This window comes from Nelumbo lutea, chromosome 4 (genome assembly GCF_056320005.1).
Source record: "Nelumbo lutea isolate HS-2025 chromosome 4, American lotus-T2T, whole genome shotgun sequence".
In the NCBI taxonomy this organism is placed as follows: Eukaryota; Viridiplantae; Streptophyta; class Magnoliopsida; order Proteales; family Nelumbonaceae; genus Nelumbo; species Nelumbo lutea.
The window spans coordinates 49,359,972-49,384,089 of NC_142687.1; the positions used below are offsets into that span (position 1 = coordinate 49,359,972).

Here is a 24,118-nt window from a genome sequence, read left to right on the forward strand (position 1 = left end):
GATGAGGAGGAAGGGGGAGGAGGAAGAAGAGGAAGGAGGATCTCATTTAAGATTATTTTTAATAAAAATCTTTTATATTAAGAAGAATGAAGATCCATGGATGCCGGCCCATTGTCTTTCCTCTTATCTTTTCTTCTCTTCCCTTTCCTTTCCTTTTCTTTCTTTTTCTCTTTTTTCTTCTCTTTCTTTTTTTTTTTATAAATGTTTTCTTCTCTTTCTCTTTCTTTCCCTTCTCTTTCTTTTCCTTTCTTTTCTTTTTTTTTTCTTCATTTTTCATTATTTTTGTCTTTTTATATGAAATGTACATGAGGCACATGAGGTGTATGCCTCTAGCACGCCTCATGAAAAAGGCGCATGAGGTGTACACCTCAGAGGTATCAGTGCCTCTGGCATAGGCCTTGGGGCGTTTTGGGGGTGCCTCCAGGCATATGCCTCCTACGCCTTTTAAAACACTGGTACATACTTATTAATATAAAGGAGGCTCTTTGCGGTGGGGGTTGATTTATTCTTGTTATCCCTAAATCTGTTCCAAGCTCTTTCTCTAATTTGGTTAAGAGGGTTAAGATGGTATCAGAGCAGGTTCTCTATACTAGCTTGTGATCTCAGTTTTCGAGATTGAAGGGTGATCTTAGGGACTGTTTGATCAGCACAAAGGATCTTATTTTTTTCTACAAAGGATGCCTATCAGGTTGGTAAATCTCAGTTTTCTCTCATTTGACTGATCCAATCATCCTGTAACCCTGGATTTGGTGTCGCCTTAGGGTCTTCTTACTTCCCATTTACCTGGTTCAGTTTTTAGATTGTTCTTGGAGGGTTTTTGATCCCTTTCTCTGTTCGACAGTTCTGAAAATTACCTTGTTTGGACTGTCAACACTGAGATTTTTTTTTTGTAGTTTGTGGTGTTTTTTGGAGAGTTTTGTTTTCTCTAAGTGTTGGAATAGTTCTACAACTACTTGTAACTAAGTCGATTGAAATATTTCTGTGCTGTTTCTGTTTTCATACTGTTATTTTGTGCTGAAATTGCTTCTGATAGGGTAGATGTTATTCTTGTAAAACATGATGGATCAAACTATGGGATGTGGAAATTCCATTTTGACTTCTATGTTGAAGGAAAAGGTTTGGAAGGGTAGAATGGGATTGTTACTGAACTGGCTGAGGCTGATACTAAGGCTTTTTAGCAATGGAAATTGGACAATGGGAAAATTGTTTCTTGGATTCTTAACCCTATAGAGTCTTATATTTCTGTTTCTATGAGGAAGATGAAGACAACCTACGAATACACAATATCAAATTGAACCAGAGATCTTTGCTTACTATCAGGGAGATTGGAAGGTCCAAAAGTATTATACCTCATAGGTGAACAACCACTAAAGGTCCAATTTCCTTTGCTTTATGCACTTTTCTGCTACAAGTTTGAACCCATCTCTAAGTCTTTGAACTTATCTGCATCGGACCTAAATTGGGATCTCGGATTCAGAAGGGTCAGTAGGGAAACAGAATATGAATCTCTCATTATTCTTTTTTCCAGATTTGACTTGTCTTTTTGGCTCAAAATGTAGAGGACAATAGGGTTTGGTCTATTACCTCAGGTGGTCTTTTCACTTGTGCTTCTTTTTTCAACTTCTTATTTCAGCCTTCTACCTTGGGGGTAAATTTCCCGGTGAAAGAAATTTTGAGTAAGCCAATCCCTCGTCCCTCCTAAAATGTAGGCACTTTATTGGTAATCTTTCCTTGGAAAGATTAACACCTGTGGTATGTTGCAGAAAAGAAGGCCAAATAAGTGCCTATCCCCTCACATGTGCTTTCTATGCAAAAACAATGGTGAAACCATCTCTTGTATCTTTTGCCCTGTCCTTTTGTATTTTGTATTTGGGGGCATCTTTGTTCTCATTTTGGGTGCAGGTGGACTCCTCAGTATGTGGTGGGTCTCTTTGACTCAAACTTCTTGAGAAAACCGAAGAAAAGGGAAAAAATAATGTGGAAAACAATGAGAGCTGCATGCTATGGATTGTATGGGAAGAAAGGGATGAGAGGATCTTCAGTGAAAAGGATAGATCAAAGATGGGGATCTTTGATACTGTGAAAATTGAAGTGGCACAGTGGAGGGGTGTTGTTGTAGACTAACAAAAGTCATTTGGGTGCTGTGGAGGTTAACGTTGCCGGAATCAAACATGAGAGATTGCCCAGGTCTTTTGAAGTCTGCTTAGATGGTGTATGGTATAGGTGTGGGTGGCTTCAGAAGTTGAACAGGCCTGGTGGGGAAGATTTCCCAAGGTTGAAGATGAAGGTGAGGTGGCAGGCTAGTGGACATGTGGAGGAAAGATAGTGGGGTGCGAAAAGGAACTGTAGGGAGAAATTAATTTGGCTTTTAATCTATCATCTGGGGTAAACCAAATGACAAACATGCCTGTTAAGGCACTTAATTCAAATTTATTTGAATTAATCATAGGTAGGGCGGGCCACCTATCTTCTGCTGATGTGGCGAGGAAGTTAAAAGGACAGAACAACCGGAATGCTTGGTCTGAGCCACTTAAATGGTTGGGTGGGCCGACTACCAAACTGGGGTGCAATATTAGTGACCCACGTGATAACTTAAAGTCTCACGTGGGTCAGGGCATGGGCCTGAAACAGACATCGACTATTGAATACCCATGTCTTAGTAAGCCCAATACAGATTGTGACCCTCGTGATAACTTAAAGACTCATGTGGGTTGGGGCAAGGGCATGAAACACGCAACGACAATTGATCGAACTCTCGGTCTATCATTGTCCAAATCAGTGTGTTCGGCGAAGGAGAAATTGTATCGGCGGAGAGAAGACAAACATGGTGTTCTATAGTGGATACCCCATGGAAATTTTGAGAAGTTTAGCTCAGTGCAATGCTCCTCAGAGAAACCGAACCCAAGATATGCAAGAGAGAGAAATGAAGAAAGGGAGGAGTTGGACGAAGGTTGGGTGCATTGTAACGTAAATGATGAAGAGTTGGATGAGAGCTCAGACAAAGGCACCAGCATTGGAAGTGTAAATGATGATGGTGGCGGCGATGTGGGTGATACGGGTTTGCTAAATTGTGCAAGTCTCTTTCAGGGGGTTTAGAGGAGAGACGAATTTCTACTCTAGATGGCCAGGAAGGTTTGGTAGGTGATGGAAGCAAATATGAGACTTGTGAAGCAAGTGGGGTAAAGAAATTAGCCAGAAGAGTCCACCCCCTAGATTTCAGATTGTGCAAGGCACAAAAGAGGGGGTTAACCGGGGGAACTTGAGGCAGAGCAGGAATGCACTAATAAGGGGTGAACCAAGGGTAGAGAGGAGAGATTGCCTTGTTGTCCAAAGGATAGAGGTGCTTCCCAACCAACCTAGGGAGACAGTTATTTACCAAACTTCTGAACAAGGAAGGGAGGCTGTGAACAGTGTCCTATGTACTTCCCCAATTTTCCAGTTAAGCTTAGGTAACCAAGTGAATTCAGTTTGTGCTACTAATGTTTTTTTTTTTTTGTGTCCTACGTTCCAGATTCTGCTCCCATTCCAAGTCCAGCAGCTCGTGTAGCCAACCAAGGTGGTGAGTCTTATAAAGTTGTGGAGAAGGGATTGTTGGACTGTGAGGAGGTGGTGGAAGGAAGGCATAGGAGTGAGAAAGTATGGGAAATTATTGAAAAAATTTTTAGTGAAGTTGAAAAAAATATGATGTTGAGGAAGGAGTTAGAGGAAAAAATAGGGGAGGGATCAGCTGTGAGGGGAGAAGGAGAGGAGGGGAAGAATGGAGGGGATTATTTAGAAAGGATAGTGATGGGGGGATCTAATAGAGAAGACCTGATAGCAGATTTTGTGGGGAAGCTAGGATGCAGAATGGAAGATTTAAATGGACTGAAGAGTGGCTTACAGAAGAAGAAGAAAATCAAAATAAAGAAAAGAAAACTGAGTGAAGTGGAGAGGCTGAAAAGAGATGTGGAAAGTGATAAGAGTTTCGGGGTAAAAGGAGACAGAAGGAAAGGGGGGAAGTAGTGGTGGGTGCAGTAGGGAGTTAAGGAAGAAGTGACTATGAAGATACTTAGTTGGAACTTGAGGGGCATAGGAAGTGCGAGGAAAAGAGCTACGACCAAAGAGGTAATGTTAGGAACCTGCCTAACTCAAGGCTCTTTGAGGGGCCAACCTCCTGAATTCTTGGAAGGAGAGAGAGAGAGAGAGAGAGAGAGAGAGAGAGAGAGAGAGAGAGAGAGAGAGAGAGAGAGAGAGAGAGTTTAATGCTGAAAGAGTCATCCCCTATTCCTTTTCTGCTCTACTACTTATAGTTTTACAATCTTGATTGTTACAGTTGTTACAAGTGAATGGCAGTTGTTACAAGTGGATGGTTAGTTGTGGTGATGTGGCCTCCTCTTGTAAAACTGATTAACTGCCTTCTGTTCCTCTTGTAAAACTGATTAATTGTCTTATGTTGGTCTGTTCCAGCAGTCTTGACAATCCCCCCTTCCTTTAGAGCGACCTTGCCTTAAGGTCTATTGTAGGAAAATTTGATTGCAGATCTAAGTAGGAAAATTTGAGTCCATGTGCATGAATATGGGCTGATCTGGATCTCCTCTTTGCTTTGTTAGTGTTGCAAGACTGATGGGCCTTGGGCCCTTGCATGTTTGCCCTTGTAGATGGACTGTAAAGTTTCCTGATGTGAAGTCCATGGTGAGATGGGCCCAATCACAGACCACGGGTCCTAGTTGTCTTAACCATTGAAATGCCTAGCACCACATCTGCTCCATTGAGATGGAGAGGATATAGGTCCACCGCAAACTGATGACCCTGAATCTTTAGTGGTAGGCCCATGCAAATGCTATTGCAAGATAGGCTGTTACCGTTGGCCACATGAACTGTAAAGGCCGTTGTTGGTTGAACCGTAAGTCCCATTTTATCCACCAAGACTTGAGTTATGAAGTTAAGGGAGCTGCCACTGTCTATGAGGATTGACACTTGGCGTCCTAGAATCAGCCCTACAACTCTCATTGTTTGAGGGGACGCAAGTCCCGTAAGGGCTTGTAAGGATATTTCAGGCGTGCCATTGGATTGTATTTCCCACCCTTGGTTAGATTCTCCGCAACCGGTGATGTCGTCTTCCTCTTCGGCATCTGTTTGGAGGAGAAACGCTTGTTGTTTCCTGCAGCGATGGCCCGGCTCAAATTTCTCTTCGCAATTGTAACAGAAACCTTTGTCTCCGCGGGTTTGCATCTCTGCCCAGGTCAGCCGTTTGAAAGGAACCAGTGGGCCTGGGCCCAGTACTCCTTCCTCCTTGTTTGGCGTTGTCGTCCTTTCATGCTCCCTTCTTGCTTCTGGACCCCATGGTCGCTGCACCTTTCTTGCAAGACTGAACTTGTCCTCATACAATCTTGCTAGTGCTGCCGCATTGATGACCGAAGTGGGCTGCCTCGCTTTCACTTCCAGTCGCAGTTCTTCTTTTAGGCTGCCGACGAAGCTTCCCACCAATGCCTTCTCCTTCCACCCTTGGACTCTCACGGCTAGCCTTTCGAACTCCATCTGGTATTCTTTTACTGATCCCACCTACCGCAACTTTGCCAAATTTTCATCAAGATCTTTGAACCTAGATGATCCAAAACGGACAGTCATGGCATCTGTGAAGTCTGCCCAGGTTTGACGAGGGTGCCCCCTTCTGTACCATTGAAACCAGAGGATAGCTTCCCCTTCAAGATGTGCAGAAGCCAGAGCTACCCTATCTTGCCCCAGTGTTTCATGGTAATCGAAATACCTTTTGTCTCTGAGAATCCAGGGAGTTGGGTCGCCGCCTGAGAAGATGGGGAAGTCGATTTTGGCTATTCTTGTTGCTGCCCCTGTTCTGCGGCTGTTTTCATTGCTACGCTCTATCAGTGTTCGTTGCTCCCTGCTTCAGTCGAAGGAGGAGAGCAGTGAAACCTTCCTTCATTTCTTTGAGATCTGAAGACATTCGAAGGATCTCTACCTCCATCTGATCCATTCGGTTGTCTACTGACGTGTTTCTTGTGTTGGTCATGCTGGCTCTGATACCAAATTGTTAGGAACCTGCCTAACTCAGGGCTCTTCGAGGGGCCAACCTCCTGAATTCTTGGAAGGAGAGAGAGAGAGAGTTTAATGCTGAAAGAGTCGTCCCCTTATTCCTTTTCTGCTCTACTACTTATAGTTTTACAATCTTGATTGTTACAGTTGTTACAAGTGGATGGTTAGTTGTGCTGATGTGGCCTCCTCTTGTAAAACTGATTAACTGCCTTCTGTTGGTCTGTTCCAGCAGTCTTGACAAGTAATAAATAGGTATGACCCAGACATTGTTTTAATGCAGGAATCCAAGAGAATGAAGTTTAATAATAGATGGGCAATGAGTGTTCGGAAAGCTAGGGGAATTAGCTGGGTGGCTGTTCCCTCTTGGGGCTCTTCAGGGGGGGATAGTGACAATGTGGAAGAGGGATGCAGTTGAAGGCTTGGAGGAATTGATTGGAAAATACTCAGAGTCTCACTGAAGTTCAAGCAACAAGTGGATGGCTTTGTATGGGTGCTCACAAATGTTTATGGACCAAATGACTAGAGAGAGAAAAAGGAATTGTGGGAGGAGTTGGCTGATATTAGAGGGCTATGGGATGGTCCTTGGTGTGTGGGTGGGGACTTTAATGTTATTAGATTCACGGAGGAAACCAATAATACTAATCAAAGGGTGACAACTAGTATGAGGAAGTCTAACCGGTTTGTGGATGCATTTGAACTTAAAGAGATACCTTTAGCCCACTAAACATTCACTTGGTCAAATCTCCAATCGAGTCCCATTTGCTCCAAGTTGGATAGGTTTTTGTTCTCTTTGGATTGGGAAAAACATTGAGGGAACTTAGATTCTAGAGCTCTTCCTCGATTGACCTTTGACCACTGGCCTATAGTGATTTGCAAGGAGCAAAGGAGAAGTGGAGGACCCTCCCCATTTAGGTTTGAAAATATGTGGTTGTCCCATCCTGGTTTCACTAAAAGAGTAAGGAAGTGGTGGAATGGGAAGAGATGATGTTCCATAAAAAATTACAATTTCTGAAAGCAAAAATCAAGGAATGGATCAGTTGAAGTTTGGAAGGCTTGAAGAAAGAACCACATCCATTGTTCTACTATATTATTCCATGCTACCCCTCCAACCACAAGGCAACTAACTGGATCAATTTATGGTTCCTTGCAACAGAAACACTTTGACACAAAGGGATATTAAGCTTCTGTGTCTCTCTAGAAATGGAATTTTTTTCTCTTTCTTGAAATTTCTGAATATTTCAGGAATTTCAACATTAAACTAGCTTCTTCATAACTTCATACAGTCATATATCCCTAGATAAACCTTCGTGCCCATTCTCTGGACCTACTTTTATCCCCTCAGCTCCAAATCTCGGACCTAACCCTTACTATCATCACTTAGTTCAATTTCCCTCAAATTTGTTCAGTCCAGCGTTGGATCACATTAATCTTACATCACATTCCCTCTGTATTGTCTGATGTACTGTGCCTCCGTTTATTGGGCTTGTTGTATTTTTGTGTTTTCCATAATAAAATACTTTGCCTTTTCCGAAAAAGCAAAAAGCAAATAAAAGGCAATTGTGCCATGGTTGATATCTTGCTCAGCTTGAAAGGGAGTATTGAGATATCTTATTTTATTATATTGGTGTTTTTTTTTTTTATTGATAAAGTTAAAATGTTATTAACCAATATAAAGAATTGGTAATGTTCAAACAGATTTAGCCATATTGGCTTGCTGTCTGGTCCGTGTGTTAGCCATACTGTTAACACTCCTTGCCATCTGCCTGATTATTTTATTCATTGCTGCAGCTGATTCTTTGATTTCTCTCACCAAATATCTGTATCTTCAGGTTCCCATATTGTTATTGTTAAGCCAACTCATCATTACCTTCGAGTCTCTTTCCACCACAACACTCCGATACCTGAGATTCCACCCAGTTCATAGTCCTTGTAGAACTGTCATGAGTTCTGCCCTTGTTGAGTTTCTGTAAGCTATAAGACCTGAATAGAGGGCCATTATATTTCTATTATTGGTTCTGTTCATGTTCAGTTTTGATTTTATTCTGCATTTAATTTATTGCTGTTCATAGTGGTATACTTGTAATTTTAACCATATTGTATAAATAGAGAAATCGGAGGTGCATGACCCCCAGTTTCTTCAATAATCTTCTTCTCTTCCCCCTTTTTCTCCTTTATTCTTCTTTTCTCTTGATCAACTTCCCTTTCAATCTTTAATATTATAACAGATTCAAGTTTATGTTTCTTTTATCACATACAAGTATTTGAGGATATAGTAATCAATCCATCTTGAGCTTCATCTATTAATGAAATCACAACCTCCTTAATTAATTACTGAAAGACAAAGTCAAGCCATTCAATTCAGACGCTTCATCCAATAACAAATGTTCCATTAGAAAAAGCCATCACCCAATGTTGGTCCAACCTATCTGGGGTCTTGGGAGGGGTAGATTGGTTATGGTCCCAACCTATTGCATTCTTTCACACAAAGTGCCCGCCCTCAGACTTGAACCCCATGCCCTCATGCTTGCCATTCCAAGATTTTACCATTACAATTGGTGCCTTCACCCCCACCCCCCACTCACAAAATAAAAGGTGTAAGAAAATTTGGCTTTAATTCTACTTTGTATGGTGAAGATATTATGTAAATTCTGTTCTGCTTCATATTGTAAATTTGTTCTACTCTCCCATATTTCATTTATATGGGTGATTTGAGTAAGAATTGTTTAAGCAGGGAGCTGTAGGCTTGCGGATGAGAGTATATGATCGGATAATTTGTTTTGTGTGCTGTCACTTTGCTGCACACATGGAAGCAGTCAATCGCCGTAATGCTGATTTTGATCATGTATATAGAACAATGATCTTCAGCCGGCCATCTAACCAGCTTAATCCTGCTTCTGGTATGGTGCCAAACCTGTTATTGTTTTGCTCTTTTGCCAGCTTTGCATATTTGTTTTGGCTGCTTTATTCTTCTAGCTTGCTATTGATCCTCTATTGCAGCTGGTGCCTCATCTACCATTCAGGTTCTTCGTAGTGCAAATGTATGTATACTCTTTAATTGGTCTTGTGGAAATCAATTCTTTATGTTCACTCTCTTTTGGCTACTTTTTTTTCCTGGTTAGAGTTAAAGGTAACGTTGATCTTACAGGCAGTTCAAGAAGATGGGAAGCCTGAGTTGTCTGAAGCAGACATGGTTATATTTCTTGGTGATTTCAATTATCGGCTTCATGGCATTTCTTATGATGAAGCAAGGGACTTTGTTTCTCAAAGGTGCTTTGATTGGCTTAGAGAAAGGGATCAACTTAGAGCAGAAATGAAGGCTGGGAAAGTTTTCCAAGGGATGCGTGAAGGGGTCATAACATTTCCTCCCACGTACAAGTTTGAAAGGCACCAAGCAGGTTTAGCAGGTAAGCTTCACAAAGTGTCCTTTTCTGTCTTGGTAATTCTTTATGGTTAATAATAATTAAGCCAGATGTGCCAATGAAGCAGTGCATTTGAGTTTATCTTGTGTTCCCAGTTTATTTTTTATTTGGTTTTAAAATGTAACTCGTGCTATAATTTTCTAGGATATGACTCCAGTGAGAAGAAACGCATCCCTGCCTGGTGTGACAGGGTATTATATCGTGATAGTCGGTCAACTTCAGCATCTGAATGCAATTTAGGGTGCCCTGTAGTTTCTTCAATTTCACAGTAAGTTTCTCCTTTTCTGGTCAATGATTTTCATCTTCTTATGTTTTGAGAATTGGCATATCCTTTATATCAGGTATGAGGCATGCATGGATGTCACAGACAGTGATCACAAACCTGTTCGTTGCATTCTTAGTGTTGATATTGCTCGGATAGATGAGTCAATAAAGAGAGAAGAGTTTGGAGATGTCATCAGATCTAATGAGAAAATTAGGTCCTTGCTTGAAGACTTATGTGATGTTCCTGAGACCATTGTTAGCACGAACACCATAATCCTTCAAAACCAGGACACTTCCATTCTAAGAATCACCAACAAATCTGGTAAAGACAGAGCTTTGTTTGAAATTATTTGTGAAGGTGAGGCCGTTATAGAGGATGGTGTAGCATCTGATCATCTTGTAAGAGGCTCCTATGGATTTCCCCGCTGGCTTCAGGTGACTTCTCTTGCTTTTATGATGAGTTATATCAGTCTGAATTCCATACTTGTTTTGTTCTTTGTAGTTTGTGCTCTTTTTGATTTTTTATGATGAATAATGGGAAATTTATTAGTAGGAAAAAAATAGAATTTGCAAGGATAAGCTATAGAAATAGCAACTTGTATATAAGTTGTAGGGATACAGACATACGGTGTGGTCCACGGTTTCCAATATTGTTAAGGAAGATTTTTCTATTTTCTAAAAGAAGCTCTATCTATCCCTCTTTCAAAAGCATAATCCAATGATGACAAAGGAGGCTCACATTCATACTTAGCTCTCAGTAATGTGTTTTTTTTCCTCCAAATTGCCTTGTTCTTTCTTTCCAAAATTCCCAATGGATTAAACAAGGGATGATGCTGAACAAAGTTATTGGCAGTTGGTGATTGAACTGACGTTATCTTAAAGGGATTAAAAAGAATATCTTATTTTCCTACATCTCGCCAGTAATAGAAAAATTGTTCACATTTTCTTTTTCTCTGTTGCACATCAGAGATTTCTAGAAATGTAATAATCTCTTTGGGCTGTGTTTAGAGAATAAAAACCTATTCAGGGGCCTCACCTAACAGCTAAAGTTTTTAGGTTGAAAGGTACCTTGACAAGAGTTGATAAATATCCAGAGCCACTTGCCATTGATTGTTAATATATTATGTTCTCAACTTACTATGATGAAAATGTTTGATTGTTTTTTATTAGTAACCACTGAAAAGTAGGCATACAACCTGAAACACAAACCCTTCTATTGGGAAGAACAAGGGAGGGGGTGGGGGGTGGGGGGGCAGCATAACTTCTAAAATCCATATAGGAAACAGAACATATAAGTCTTCTAGGAGGAATACAGAAGTTCCCCATTCTAATACAGCCCTTTCTATGCATTCCCTGTCAAGAAAAGTAGCACGACCGTCAGCCAATCTTGAAGTAATGAGATGCTCAACTGGGACACCAGTGACTTGGCTTCTCAGAAATGATGAAGTTTGTTGGATCTTCTGGGCTAGAAGAGATCCAACAAATTACCACCCTATATTTATCTTCAACCACCAAGCCTTCCCAACCTGAAGAGAACACCAACTTCAGCCATTGCAATAGAGATGAAAGTTCATTCTGAAAGGGGTTTCCTTCTCTCATGAGCCCCAAATAGCTTAGAACAAGATTGCCTGTCCCATCTCTAACCACTCGTACTCCTGTGTACCCAATTTTCCCACTGAACAAAGTTCTTGTTTTTTTCATTTCTTTTCTCTTTTGGCAAGTGTGGAAGTTCATGATGTAAACAGCAGCAAGCAGGAATTTTATGTAAATTGTGGGGTATTCTAGATTGTTCACAAATAGGAGATAAGAATTTTATCCATGGGCAGAAGGTGTTGTTGATGACATTCAGGAAGGGTTTGTTAAAAAAGAGAATGTGATGTGATCTCCCTCGATGGTTTTGTTAAACTTAACTGTGATTGTGGTATCAGAAGCTTCAAGAGGATGGAGAAAATCGGTGAAGGTTGAAGCAAAGAACTTTCTATTTAAAGAGCTAAGATTCAATTGGGAGGCTGGTCTTAAAGGTCAGGGAAGCAAAGCTAGTGCTGGTGGTGCTGGTTGGCACCAAATTCCAGTAGGGAGAAAGATCTAAAAGAATGCTGGTGGAAGAACAAAGAAAGTATGTTGTGGACACAAGGGAAAACGCAGAAGGAAGATTCATAACTTTACAAGAGTTCTATGACCTGGGAAGGATGCAAATGGTTTGCTTTCCAGAAGGTAGGAATTGTCAAGGCTGGAAGTTGATTTACGATTTAGTACAGGAAATTCTGTACCTATGGGCTGAAGATTCACTAAAGCCAAGAGTTTGTGTAAAGAAGTTGGGAGATGTTCTCAGTGAAAAGGTACAGGGTCAGACTCATGATGGTCTTTTGGTAGTGAATTCTAATGGGAATTGCAAAATAATGGTGAATGTTGGAATGGAGGAATGGGCTAACTAAAGGGCTGTCAACAACAAAGTTCAGTGACGGACTTGGCAAGCTAAACATGATTGATATCCATGCTTAGCTTGAGGGGGAGTGTTAGAATGTTAGAGTGATGTTCGGCTGATAAGAGTTCTTAATAGCCCATATTTATGTTTATCTTATCTTGTAACTGGGCCTGTGCTAATGGGCCTATTCCTGTTTAATGTTTTAATCATCTGGGTGTCCCATCACTAATCAGGGGCATCCCAGTAATTTTTTGTATTTTGTACTACATTCATATATAAATAATAGCATGGTCGACTGACTAGAACAGTTCGGCATTCACTGCATTTCAGAGTTTCTCTTCTCTCCTTTGCTACTTCGAGTACAGCTCCTAAGTTTACATGGTATCAGAGCAAGTTCGAACCTAGGGTTTCAGCAGGCGCAATCTCTTCTCTTGCTGTCTTTTCATCTTCTCTCTTCTTTTTCTGGGTTGCTGTAGTAAAGACCTAGGGGTGTAAGAGAGTAAAGCAAGTTCGAACGTAGGGTTTCTCTTGGTTGTAGGACTCAAGGGAAGTAAGACCCAGAAGTAGATGTCCTACTAGGTTGTTTCCAGTAAGTAGTAGCTATTTGGCTACTAAGAGAGGTCTGTATAGGACAGACCTTGTTGAGGACTGATTTCAGCAGTCCTAGCACTAGCCGAAATGGGGAGAGCTTCCTCCACAGTTGCAGCTTCGGTGCTCTAGCAAGACTTGTGCAGAACAGTGGTAAAGACTTAACCTCTTCTACAGTTGCAGCTTCAGTACTCCAGCAAGGCTCTTACAGAACAGTGGTAAATAGCCCTATTTTCAGGTTGGTTACCAGCCCTACTTTAGCCCTGCACAGCACAGTGGTAAAGACTTACACTGCACAGTTGCAGCCTCGATTTTTTACTTGCTACTGTACCCAAACTGGTTCAGTCTAAGTGAAGTTTATCTAGTGTGCTACCAGCACTGTGAACACTGTGGCCAGCCCTACAGCACTGTGAACAACTCTAGGACTGAAGTCAGGATGTCCTCACTATTCGGTGAAGTTTCCTCTAGAGATAATAGACTTGTCGCAAGGTCCTCAAACCTGGAAAACCCTAATCTGTACAGCTTACAGATTACAAGTGTGCTGCTGGATGAGTATAACTTCAGAGAGTGGTCCGTCTCAGCAAGGCTGCTCATTACCTCTCGTGAACTCACAAGCTATTTGGATGGAGACAAGAAAGAACCAGAGGTTGGCAGTCCTGAATACACTGTGTGGCGTAAGGAAAATGCCACAGTCATGTCTTGGTTGCTGGCCTCCAATGACTCCTCGGGTGGCTAGAACTGTTCATCATTTCCCTACAGCCACTAAAATTTGGGAGAAAGTATCCAAGACATACGGCCAGAAAAAGAACAATGCTAGAATCTACAGGCTGAACCAAGATATTGCAGCCCTAAGGCAAGGAGACATGTCCGTGGCAACATACTTTGCAACATTGGAAGGCCTCTGGGAAGAGCTTGACCATCACTTGATTTTGGATTGGGAAAATGCCAACGATAAGGAGAGGCATGACAAGCAGATTGAGGAGAGCAGAGCAGAGCCTTCAAGTTTCTGATGGGCCTAGATCTTGTATATGAAGGTATAAGGTCACAAATTCTAGGGAGAGATGAATTACCTGAGCTTCACCATGTCTACTACCTGGTGAGGAATGAAGTAAGGAGAAAGGAGATGCAAGTTGACTCCCAGACACAATCCATAGAACTATCTGGAGAACATTTAGCCCTAGTCTCCACCAAGAGAAATAGATTTTCAGACAAGAAGTCCCTCAAGTGTACCCATTGTGGTGGTGAGAAACACATAAAGGAGAAATGTTGGGTCTTGTACCCTCATCTGAAGCCAGCTGCTCTGAGAAAGGACAAAAAGCAACATAAGGGCCACACAGCAAGTGGGAATCTTGCCACCAACAACAGCAGTGACAACTCACAGAGTACTCAGACAGTGTCCTCTTCCACCACAAGGTAGGCTACCGACTCCTCTGGATCGAGTACTTTGGTCTTCACAGCTAGTGAGGTAGAGGTTCTCAGTCGGGCATTTGCCCGTCTGAAGAACAATCCTTTAGCTTCCACCTCTCTTGCCAAATCAGGTACAGGCTCTGCATTTAGTGCAACTAGTTCCATTAATTCTACCTTTTGGGTGATTGATTTCGGAGCCACTGACCATATGACACATATGTCCTCATTTTTCTCTTCGTATCATTTGTTGTCTGGCCAGGATAAGATGAGAGTAGCTGATGGGTCTCTCTCTACCATCTCTGGAAAGGGAGTGATTGACCTAAGCAAGGATCTCTCTCTTAAATCAGTCCTACATGTTCCTAGTCTTACCTCAAATTTGTTGTCAATTTCAAAGCTTACAAAAAATTTGAACTGTAGTATAACTTTTTTCCCTTCTCATTGTGTCTTCCAGGACAGATTGACGAGGAGAACGATTGGGAGTGGTCATGAGTATGGGGGCCTCTACTATTTTGATGCAGATATCAGCTCAGCCCTTCAAGCTTCTACTACTACTAGTCTGGAAAGTGTGGAGTCAATAGCTAGGCTGCACTTGTGGCATGCTAGGCTAGGTCATTTGTCATTTTCTTCTTTAGCAATGTTGTTTCCCGAATTATGTAAGGGCATTCCAAGTTAGAGTTTAATTTGTGGTGTGTCAAATGTCAAAACAATGCAGATCAATGTATCCAGTTTCTAGTAATGAAATTCAAGCCCCTTTTGATTTGGTCCATTCTGATGTTTGGGGTCCTTCACCCATTGTTTCCATTGATGGCTTCCGTTACTTTATCAGTTTTATTGACCATTATTCTCAGTGCACTTGGATTTATCTGTTAAAAGGACGTGATGAAGTTCCACGGATAACTATGATGTTTTGCAAGATCATTGAAACACAATTTGATAAGAAGATTAAGCAATTCCGTTTAGACAATGCAGCTGAATGCTTTGAAAGATCCCTGAGCTCATTCATGGAAGATGCAGGCATGTTACATCAATCATCATGTGCTTACACCCCTCATCAAAATGGGGTTGCTGAGCGCAAGAACAGGCACCTATTGGAGACAGATCGAGCTCTACTTTTCCAGCATAATGTGCCCAAGCAATATTGGTCTCAAGCTGTTCTCACTGCATCATACCTGATAAATCGGATGCCATCTAAGTTATTGGGTATGAAGACTCCTTTCTCTGTTTTGTGTCCCACTCTTCCAGAATTTCCTCTTCCCCCACGGGTTTTTGGCTGTACATGCTTCATACATGTGAAGGATCCAAAGCAAACCAAGCTGGATCCCAAGTCTACAAAGGGAATATTTTTGGGGTACTCTCATACACAAAAGGGGTACAAGTGTTATGATCCTGTCTCCAAGATAAAGTATGTCACCAGAGATGTAGTCTTTTTGAGTCTCAACTCTATTTCCAGTCTTTTCATAATTCTCTTCAGGGGGAGACTAGTGGGTTGGAAGATGATTCTCATTCCCACTTCTTTTTTGTTCCCCTTTCATCACCTTTCACTACTCTTAGCTGTGACATTCTGGGTCAACCTAGTGATGCTCCTGAAGGTTCCAGTAGGCAAGAGAAAGAGATACTTACATACAACAAAAGGAAGAAGGGCCTTCAACCTCATGATTACAACCAGTTGAACTCAGATCAATCCGTCTCTGCAATCCAAGGTAATTCTGATTCACTCAAGTCAAATTTGGATCTTCCTATTGCTCTCCGTAAGCCTATTCGTTTTTGTACCACTCGGCATCTCATAGCTGATTATGTTTCTTATTAACACTTATCCCCTGCCTATCATTCCTTTGTGTCTGCCCTTTCTTCTGTATGTGTCCCTTCCAGGTACTCAGAGGTGGCATCTGATCCAAGGTGGAAGGAAGCTATGAATGAAGAAATGAAAGCCCTAATGAAAGCAAGAACGTGGGAATTGGTGGACCTGCCAGAGGGGAGAGGCACTGTTGGGTGCAAGTGGGTATTCACAGTAAAGAACAGGGAAGATGGGTCAATTGAGAGGTACAAGGCCAGACTTGTGGCAAAGGGATTTATACAAAAGGAAGGAATTGACTACAAGGAAACCTTTGCCCCAGTAACAAAGTTCAACACAATCAGGGTTCTATTGTTACTAGCAGCAAAATTCTCTTGGGAACTCCATCAGCTGGATGTGAAGAATGCCTTCCTAAATGGTGATCTTCATGAAGAGGTATTCATGGAACCCCCACCTGGATATGATGTTGGAAAGGTGTGTAAATTAAGGAAAGCATTATATGGTTTGAAGCAGTCTCCCCGGGCATGGTTTGAGAGGTTTTGTATGGCCATGAAGAAAGTGGGGTACACTCGGAGCAGTGTAGATCATACGTTGTTTACAAGGAGACAGGATGACAAACTTACAACACTCATTGTTTATGTGGATGATATGGTGATTACTGGAAATGATGTGAAAGAGATGAAGAGGCTGAATGAGTTCTTAGCTTCAGAATTTGAGATCAAAGACCTAAGAAATCTGAGATATTTTCTTGGGATTGAAGTTGCTAGATCAAGAGAAGGAATCTACATATGTCAACGAAAATATGTGCTAGGTCTCCTAGAGGAAACATGCATGATGGGGTGCAAGCCAGCAGACACTCCAATTGAACCGAACCATGGATTACAAGAATCAATGGGTGAGGAATACTGTGATAAAGAAAGGTACAAAAAATTGGTAGGAAAATTGATATACTTATCCCTTACTCGGCCAGACATTGCTTATGCAGTGCATGTTGTCAGTCAATTCATGCACTCACCAAAGACCCCTCATATGAGAGCAGTGGAAAGAATTCTCAGATACTTGAAGACTTGCCTAGGAAAAGGAATTCTATTCAGGAAAAACAACATACTTGAAATTGAAGCCTACACTGATGTTGATTGGGCTGGGTTTGTTGGAGACAGAAAATCAACCTTAGGAAACTGTACATTCTTGGGAGGAAACCTAGTCACATGGTGCAGTAAGAAGCAGAATGTTGTGGCTAGATCAAGTGCAGAAGCAGAATACCGAGCTATGGCACACGGTGTTGCTGAACTCTTATGGCTCAGAACTCTTCTAAATAAGCTTGGTATCAAAACTGAGGGTCCTCTCAGGTGGTATTGTGATAATAAAGCTGCCATCAACATTGCCAACAATCCCGTGTAGCATGACAGGACAAAACATATTGAAATTGATCGACACTTTGTCAGAGAGAGAATTGTTTCAGGGGAACTCTGTGTGCCTTATACTCCATCAGAGATGTTGATTGCAGATGTATTAACTAAAGGGCTGTTAACAACAAAGTTCAGGGACTTACTTGGCAAGCTAAACATGATTGATATCCATACTTAGCTTGAGGGGGAGTGTTAGAATGTTAGTGATGTTCGACTGATAAGAGTTCTTATTAGCCCATACTTATGTTTATCTTATCTTATAACTGAGCCTGTGCTAATGGGCCTAATCCTGTTTAATGTTTTAAGTCATCTGGGTGTCCCATCACTAATCAGGGGCATCCCAGTAATTTCTTGTACTTTGTACTACATTCATATATAAATAATAGCATGGTCGACTGACTAGAACAGTTCGACATTCACTGCATTTCAGAGTTTCTCTTCTCTCCTTTGCTACTTCGAGTACAACTCCTAAGTTTACACTAGTGATTGAGGCTAAGAAGTTGTCTCAGATTGGAAGAAGCTAATTAACATCTTAGTTAAGGTACTGAAGCTAAAAGGGGTGGTCATTTTAACTCCCTTTGTAAAAAGAAAAGCTTTATGTTTTCTTTGTCAAAAGAATGAATTGGAGTCAAAAGAATAGGCTGGTGGTGCCCAACTTTAGTATTTATACTAGGGCAGTCCAAAATAAAAATAATTTGAGGAGAAAATTACAAAAGTGCCCTAGTGGCAGTAAAGAATAAATAGATGACATTTTTAACACTCCCCCTCAAGTTGGGACATGGATGTCAACCATGCCCAACTTGTCACACAAGTCATTGTGCCACAAGTGATGTAGACCCTTTGTAAAGATGTCCACAAGTTGCTCCTTAGAACTAACATAGGGAGTACAAACTTCCTCAATAACAAGTTTCTCCCTAATAAAGTGTTTGTCCACCTTAATGTGTTTAGTCCTATCATGAAGAATTGGATTAGTTGCAATATTGTTAGTAGCCTTGTTATCACAATACAAGGACATAAAACTATCAACAAAAATCCCATCTCACCCAATAGATTTTTTATCCACATAATCTCAACCACTCCATGGGACATTGCTCTATACTCAGCTTCAGCATTGGACCTAGCCACTACATTTTGTTTTTTGCTTCTCCATACGACTAGCCCCCCGCCCCCCTCTCAAAAAGGTATAATAACCACTGGTGCATTTTCTGCCATCAATTGATTTGGCCCAGTCAACATTTGTGTGCACCTCAAACTTTAAATGCCCATGCTTCTGGAACAATAAACCAGCCGCTAGAAACTTCTTGAGATACTTGAATCGAGATTAAAAATAATCGAATTGAATTTGGATCATTCGAATATCCAACCGGTTGAATTCAGATATGACCTGATTTGATTCGACAAATATCCAAATTCGAGCAATTATTTAATTCTTATATATAATATATAAAATTTTTAAATGTTTTATATAATTTATATTATAAAATAATTAAATCATATAAATAATTTATATATTTATGTACTTTATATAAATAAAATATTTATTTTATATATTTATTAATTACCTAAAATAATTACTTGGTCGAATTTGAATCAAATTGAATATTCGAATATTTAATCAGATTTGAATTCGGATATTGCCTGATTTGATTCGAATTTGACACGTTTACACCCCTAATACTTGAGGATTCTTCCATTCCGGTTGCCTCTAAGTGAATGGTCTTAGGGCATGCATGAATTGGCTAAGGAAGCCCACAACATAAGCAATGTTTAGTTGGGTCATGGATAGGTAAAAGATCCTTTCCACAAACCTTTGGAATTTCTTCACATCTTTGATAGTCTCACCGCAGTAGTCACCCAACCTATGATTTGGATCAATTGGAAAGTCGGTCGGCTTGACTCCTAGTTTTCTTGAATCTTGTAATAGATCTAGGATGTATTTCCTTTGAGAAATGAAGATACCGCAAAAGACCTAGATCTTTAATTCTAACCGCAAAGGACCTAGATCTTTCACCTCAAACTAAGTGGTTAGGAACTCCTTCAACCTTTGAATTTCAACTTTCCAATCACCAGTGATTATTATGTCATCAACATACACTATCAGGGCTGCAATTTTTCCTTCCCCTCTTTTCACAAAATGAAACTTGTTGAACTAAGCCCTTGGTGATTGTTTTAGTCCATACAAGGACTTCTTCAGCCTGTAAACTTTTTGCTCATTGCCTTGAGCACGAAAACTAGGGGGTTGTACCATGTGCACCTCTTCTTCAAGATCACTGTTAGAGTCAACTAAAGAGGGGTATTTTGGTCTTTTCCCCCAAGTAAAGTGCTAGCTGTATGTCTCCTCATATGCAGGGGCATTTCAGTCCTTGTAGTTTTATTTTTTGTAATGTTTAAGCTTGGTCGACTGGGTTAGACGATTAGTCTTCTCAGTTTGACACTTTTCACCTTCTCCCTCTTTTCTTCCTCTTCTTTTCTTTCTTCTTCTTTTCTCAGTTCGGATGAACAACACAAACATGGTATCAGAGCACCATTTACAGTAGTCAATTACAGCTTGCTCAACTAATATTTCTCAGTTCTTTTTTTTTTCGTTTTTTTTTCAAGTGTGAGAAATCTGGGGTAGAAGACTACGGCACAACCCAGATTCCTGCGGCAACCTCTAGGGTTTCAGAGGTTTGACTTCTGGTGACAGGGAAAGAGAACAACAGTCGAGTGACCAGAAAAAAAAGATTGCTATCACCATGGGTGTGACAGCTGTGGTGGCCGAGTAGGTGCAGTCGTGGTGGTCTGAACCCTCTAATGATTTCAAGAGGGATTCTTTGTGGTTTTAAATCTGCATGTTAGCAGTACATTGGTGGTTGAAGTGGTTGAATGTATGCTAAGGCCAGTACTTGGTGATTGCAAGTGTGCTTGTGTGGTAGCTAACGAATTGTAGTGCAGTGGTTGGAACTGCTTTTTTGTGTGTGACGGGCACAACCAACTTTGTAAACTGAAATGGCTTCGATGGGAGATGCGAGTGGTGACCAGAAATCGAGTGTCATGATTTCCTTTGATTTTTTAAATGTCCAGATGACCTCCATCAAACTTAATGGTGAAAACTATGTTCCATGGGCCAAGTCAATGGAGGTGTTTTTGAAGGCTAAGAAGAAAGTGAAACATGTACGGGAGGAGAAGCCTAGTGCTGAATCCCCGAGTTTTAGTGATTGGGGGCAAGAGGATGCTCAAATTATGACATGGTTGTGGAACAGTATGGAGCCTAGAATCAATGTTAATTTCATGTTTTTAGATACAACAAGGGATATATGGGAACATGCCAAGAAACTCTACTCTTGACAAGATAACACCACAAGAGTTTATCAGCTTTATCAGGAATATTTCAATTTGCAGTAGGGAAACCAGACTCTTGAAGAATATTACGCCAGTATGAAGAATCTTCGGAATGAACTTAATGTCTATCATCCCTTAACACCGGACATTAAGATTTAGCAGCAACAAAGGGAACAACTAGATGTTACTCGGTTCTTGGTGGGACTGAAAACAGAATATGAACTGGTCAGAGCACAGATATTGGGAGGATCTGCTCTCCCTACTCTAGAAGAGGTGTTTGCCCATCTCCATAGAATATCTCTTATCCCCACAGAGTGTAACATACCTTCCGATAGATCAGCACTTGTTGGCACTTGAGGTGGTTCTTATGGACACAGAGGAGGTGGTCGTACAGTTAAGGGAGGCTGTGGTAACCCTATGGGTGGTCGTGGTGCTAGAGGAGGTCGTGATTCAGGGGGAGGTCGTGGCAGAGGAAAGGGGAGCACTACTATAAAATGCACACATTGTGGGAGAGGATACACAGTTAACTTCTGCTATGATTTGCATGGCCCACCATCAACATGGGTTAATCATGCAGCTGTTGGTGGTAGTGAAGTCAGTGATATTCAACCAGTTCATCCCGCGTCCCCTACAGTCACTACTTTTGGGAAGGAGATGATGAGTATTCCAAGAGAGGAGTATGAGAGATTTGTTCAAGCCACCTCACATCAGAATACTGCCACTCTTGCTCATTTAGGTATAGCTTGCCTAGCATCCAAACCTTCACCTTGGATAATTGACTCTAGAGCCTCTGATCACATGACCGGGACTCTAGGTGTATTTTCCTCCCTTTCTCCAACCTCTACATCGAATAATATGACCCTTGCCAATGGATCTACTTCCCCCATCTATGGTGTTGGTAATGTTAATACAACATCTCTTTCTTTGACTTCTATTTTATACATTCCCAAGTTTCCTTTCAATCTTATGTTTGTTAGTAAACTAACCAAATCCCTCAATTGTTCTATCACATTTGACCCTTCCTCTTGTGTTTTTCAGGATCTAACGACGGGGACTAGCGGAGGGGATGAAGCTGGCAAATTGTATTATCTTGACGGTGGTGGGTCTACGGTTGCACTTCAAACCTCTTTGACTCCTCTTCAGTGGCATTGTAGACTCGGCCATCCATCTCTTAAAGCTCTCAAGCTTCTTGTTTCGGCATCGAGTCGTCTGTTGTCTTTACAGTGTGAGTCGTGTCAGTATGGGAAACACCATTGGGTTTCCTTTAGTCCTAGAGTTGATAGTCGTATGTTGAGTCCTTTTAATTTAGTTCATTCAGATGTGTGGGGTAGAATTGAGTCTTATAATGGTTACAAATATTTTGTTATCTTTGTTGATGACTGATCAAGAATGACATGGCTTTATTTAATAAAAGAAAGAAGTGAATTATTTTCCATTTTCCAAAAGTTTCATGCTGAAGTGCGTACACAATTTGGTGTTTCACTTAAAATTCTTCATCCTGACAATGGCAGAGAGTATTTTCTTTCTTCATTCCAGCAATACTTGGAACAACATGGTATTATTCATCAAACATCATGTGCTTACACCCCTCAGCAAAATGGAGTGGCTGAGAGGAAGAACCGACATCTACTTGAAACAACTCAGTCTCTCCTTCATCATATGAATGTTCCTAAACGTTCCTGGAGTGATGCAGTCCTGACTGCTTGTTTTCTCATTAATTGCATGCCGTCATTTATTCTAAATGGTTGTAAACCATTCTCTATCTTGTTTCCCACTACCTCTCCATATCCTCCGACTCCCAAGATCTTCGGGTGTGTGCTTTTTTCAAAATCTTGGTCCTGGACTAGACAAGTTGAATGCTCGTTCCATTAAATGTTGCATTTTTCAAAAATCCTTTGTGTATCCTGATATTACGTTTTTCAAATCGGTGCCATACTTCTCTCCTTCTGATATCCCTTCTCCTACAGAGGTTCCTCTTCCTCTTTCGGTTGATAATTCCATCCCAGTGGTTCCCATTATGCCTGAGTCTACACCTTCCCCAATGCAGGAGCATACTGAAAGACCACCAATTCGTCAAGTGTATACTCATCGATAGAGGCTAGCACCTTCACCACCTTCTACTTAGGCGGCTGATCCAGCTCTTTCCACAACTGAATTTCCTTCTAACCTTGACCTTCCTATTGTAGTGTGGAAAGGTAAACGTAGTTGCACACTACATCCTATATCCAATTATGTTTTTGTATCACACCTTTTTCCTTCCCATCATGAGTTTATTACCTTCTTATCCTTTGTATCCATACCTAAGGATGTTCAGGAGGCTCTTACCTCACCAGGTTGGCGAAAAACTATGGAAGAACTCTCTGCCCTTCATCACAATCATACATGGGAATTGACCAATCTTCCCCCAGGTGAACATGTTGTTAGTTGTAAGTGGGTGTATATCGTTAAGTATCTACCAGATGGGAGAGTGGAACGACTGAAAGCCCATTTAGTTGCAAAAGGGTACTTTCAACTTTATGGTGTAGACTATGTCGAAACCTTTTCTCCAGTTGCAAAGATTGGCTCAGTACGCGTGTTGATTTCTGTAGTTGCACTGCATGATTGGCCTCTCTTTCAGCTTAATATTAAAAATTCCTTTCTCTATGGTGATCTGCTAGGGGAAGAGTAGAGTACATGGAGTAACCACCAGGGTTTGTTGCTCAAGGGGAGGATGGTAAGGTGTGTAAGCTCAAGAAGGCGATCTATGGGCTCAAACAGTCTCTTCGTGCTTGGTTTGGAAAATTCAATGAAGTGGTGAAGGAGTTTGGAATAAGACAATGTCAAGTTGACCTTTCAGTATTTAGCTATGACTCTATGGCCGGGAAGATTTTGCTGGTAGTGTATGTGGATGACATAATCATAACTGGTAGTGATAGAGTTGGGATTGATAGATTGAAGACATTCCTACAAAATCACTTTCAGACAAAAGATCTTGGGAAGTTGAAGTATTTTCTGGGTATAGAAGTTGCTAGATCAAAGGAAGGCATCAACCTCTATCAGCAGAAATATGTTCTTGACCTGTTGGAATAAATGGGGTTGCTAGGTGCTAAACCAATTGAAACTCCCATGGAACTGAATGTGAAGTTGGGAAGTGGCACAGGTGAATTGTTTGATAATCCTAGAAGGTATAGAAGGCTAGTGGAAAAACTTTACTATCTAACTATCACTAGGCCTGACATCTCTTTTTCCGTCAGTGTTGTAAGCTAGTTCATGCACAATGTTGGGTGCCTCACTGGGATGCAGTTCTTAGAATTGTGAGGTATTTGAAGGGGGACCCAGGTCGTGGGTTGGATACACCGACACACCGACACAGACTAGGTTGGCTCTGTATCAGACAGGAGATCCACTACAGGTTATTGCACCTTTCTGGGAGGAAATCTAGTGACTTGGAAGAGCAAGAAGCAGGATATTGTAGCAAGGAGCA

The 24,118-nt window shown here is 41.2% G+C and overlaps 1 protein-coding gene across 4 annotated transcripts in view; it reads left to right on the forward strand.

Annotated features, from left to right (window-relative positions):
* LOC148855668 (type I inositol polyphosphate 5-phosphatase 13-like) overlaps positions 1-24,118 on the forward strand; it is a 74,996-nt gene that overhangs the window by 44,553 nt on the left and 6,325 nt on the right. For 3 of the 4 annotated variants that reach the window (XM_088985802.1, XM_088985805.1, XM_088985804.1), the window contains exons 6-10: positions 8,762-8,927; positions 9,028-9,068; positions 9,176-9,434; positions 9,594-9,717; positions 9,791-10,148. In XM_088985802.1, coding sequence (XP_088841928.1) covers positions 8,762-8,927; positions 9,028-9,068; positions 9,176-9,434; positions 9,594-9,717; positions 9,791-10,148 — 948 coding nt within the window. Of the gene's footprint in view, positions 1-8,761; positions 8,928-9,027; positions 9,069-9,175; positions 9,435-9,593; positions 9,718-9,790; positions 10,149-21,693; positions 22,101-24,118 lie in introns of those variants that run through there. The other variant, XM_088985803.1, reaches the window with a different exon arrangement.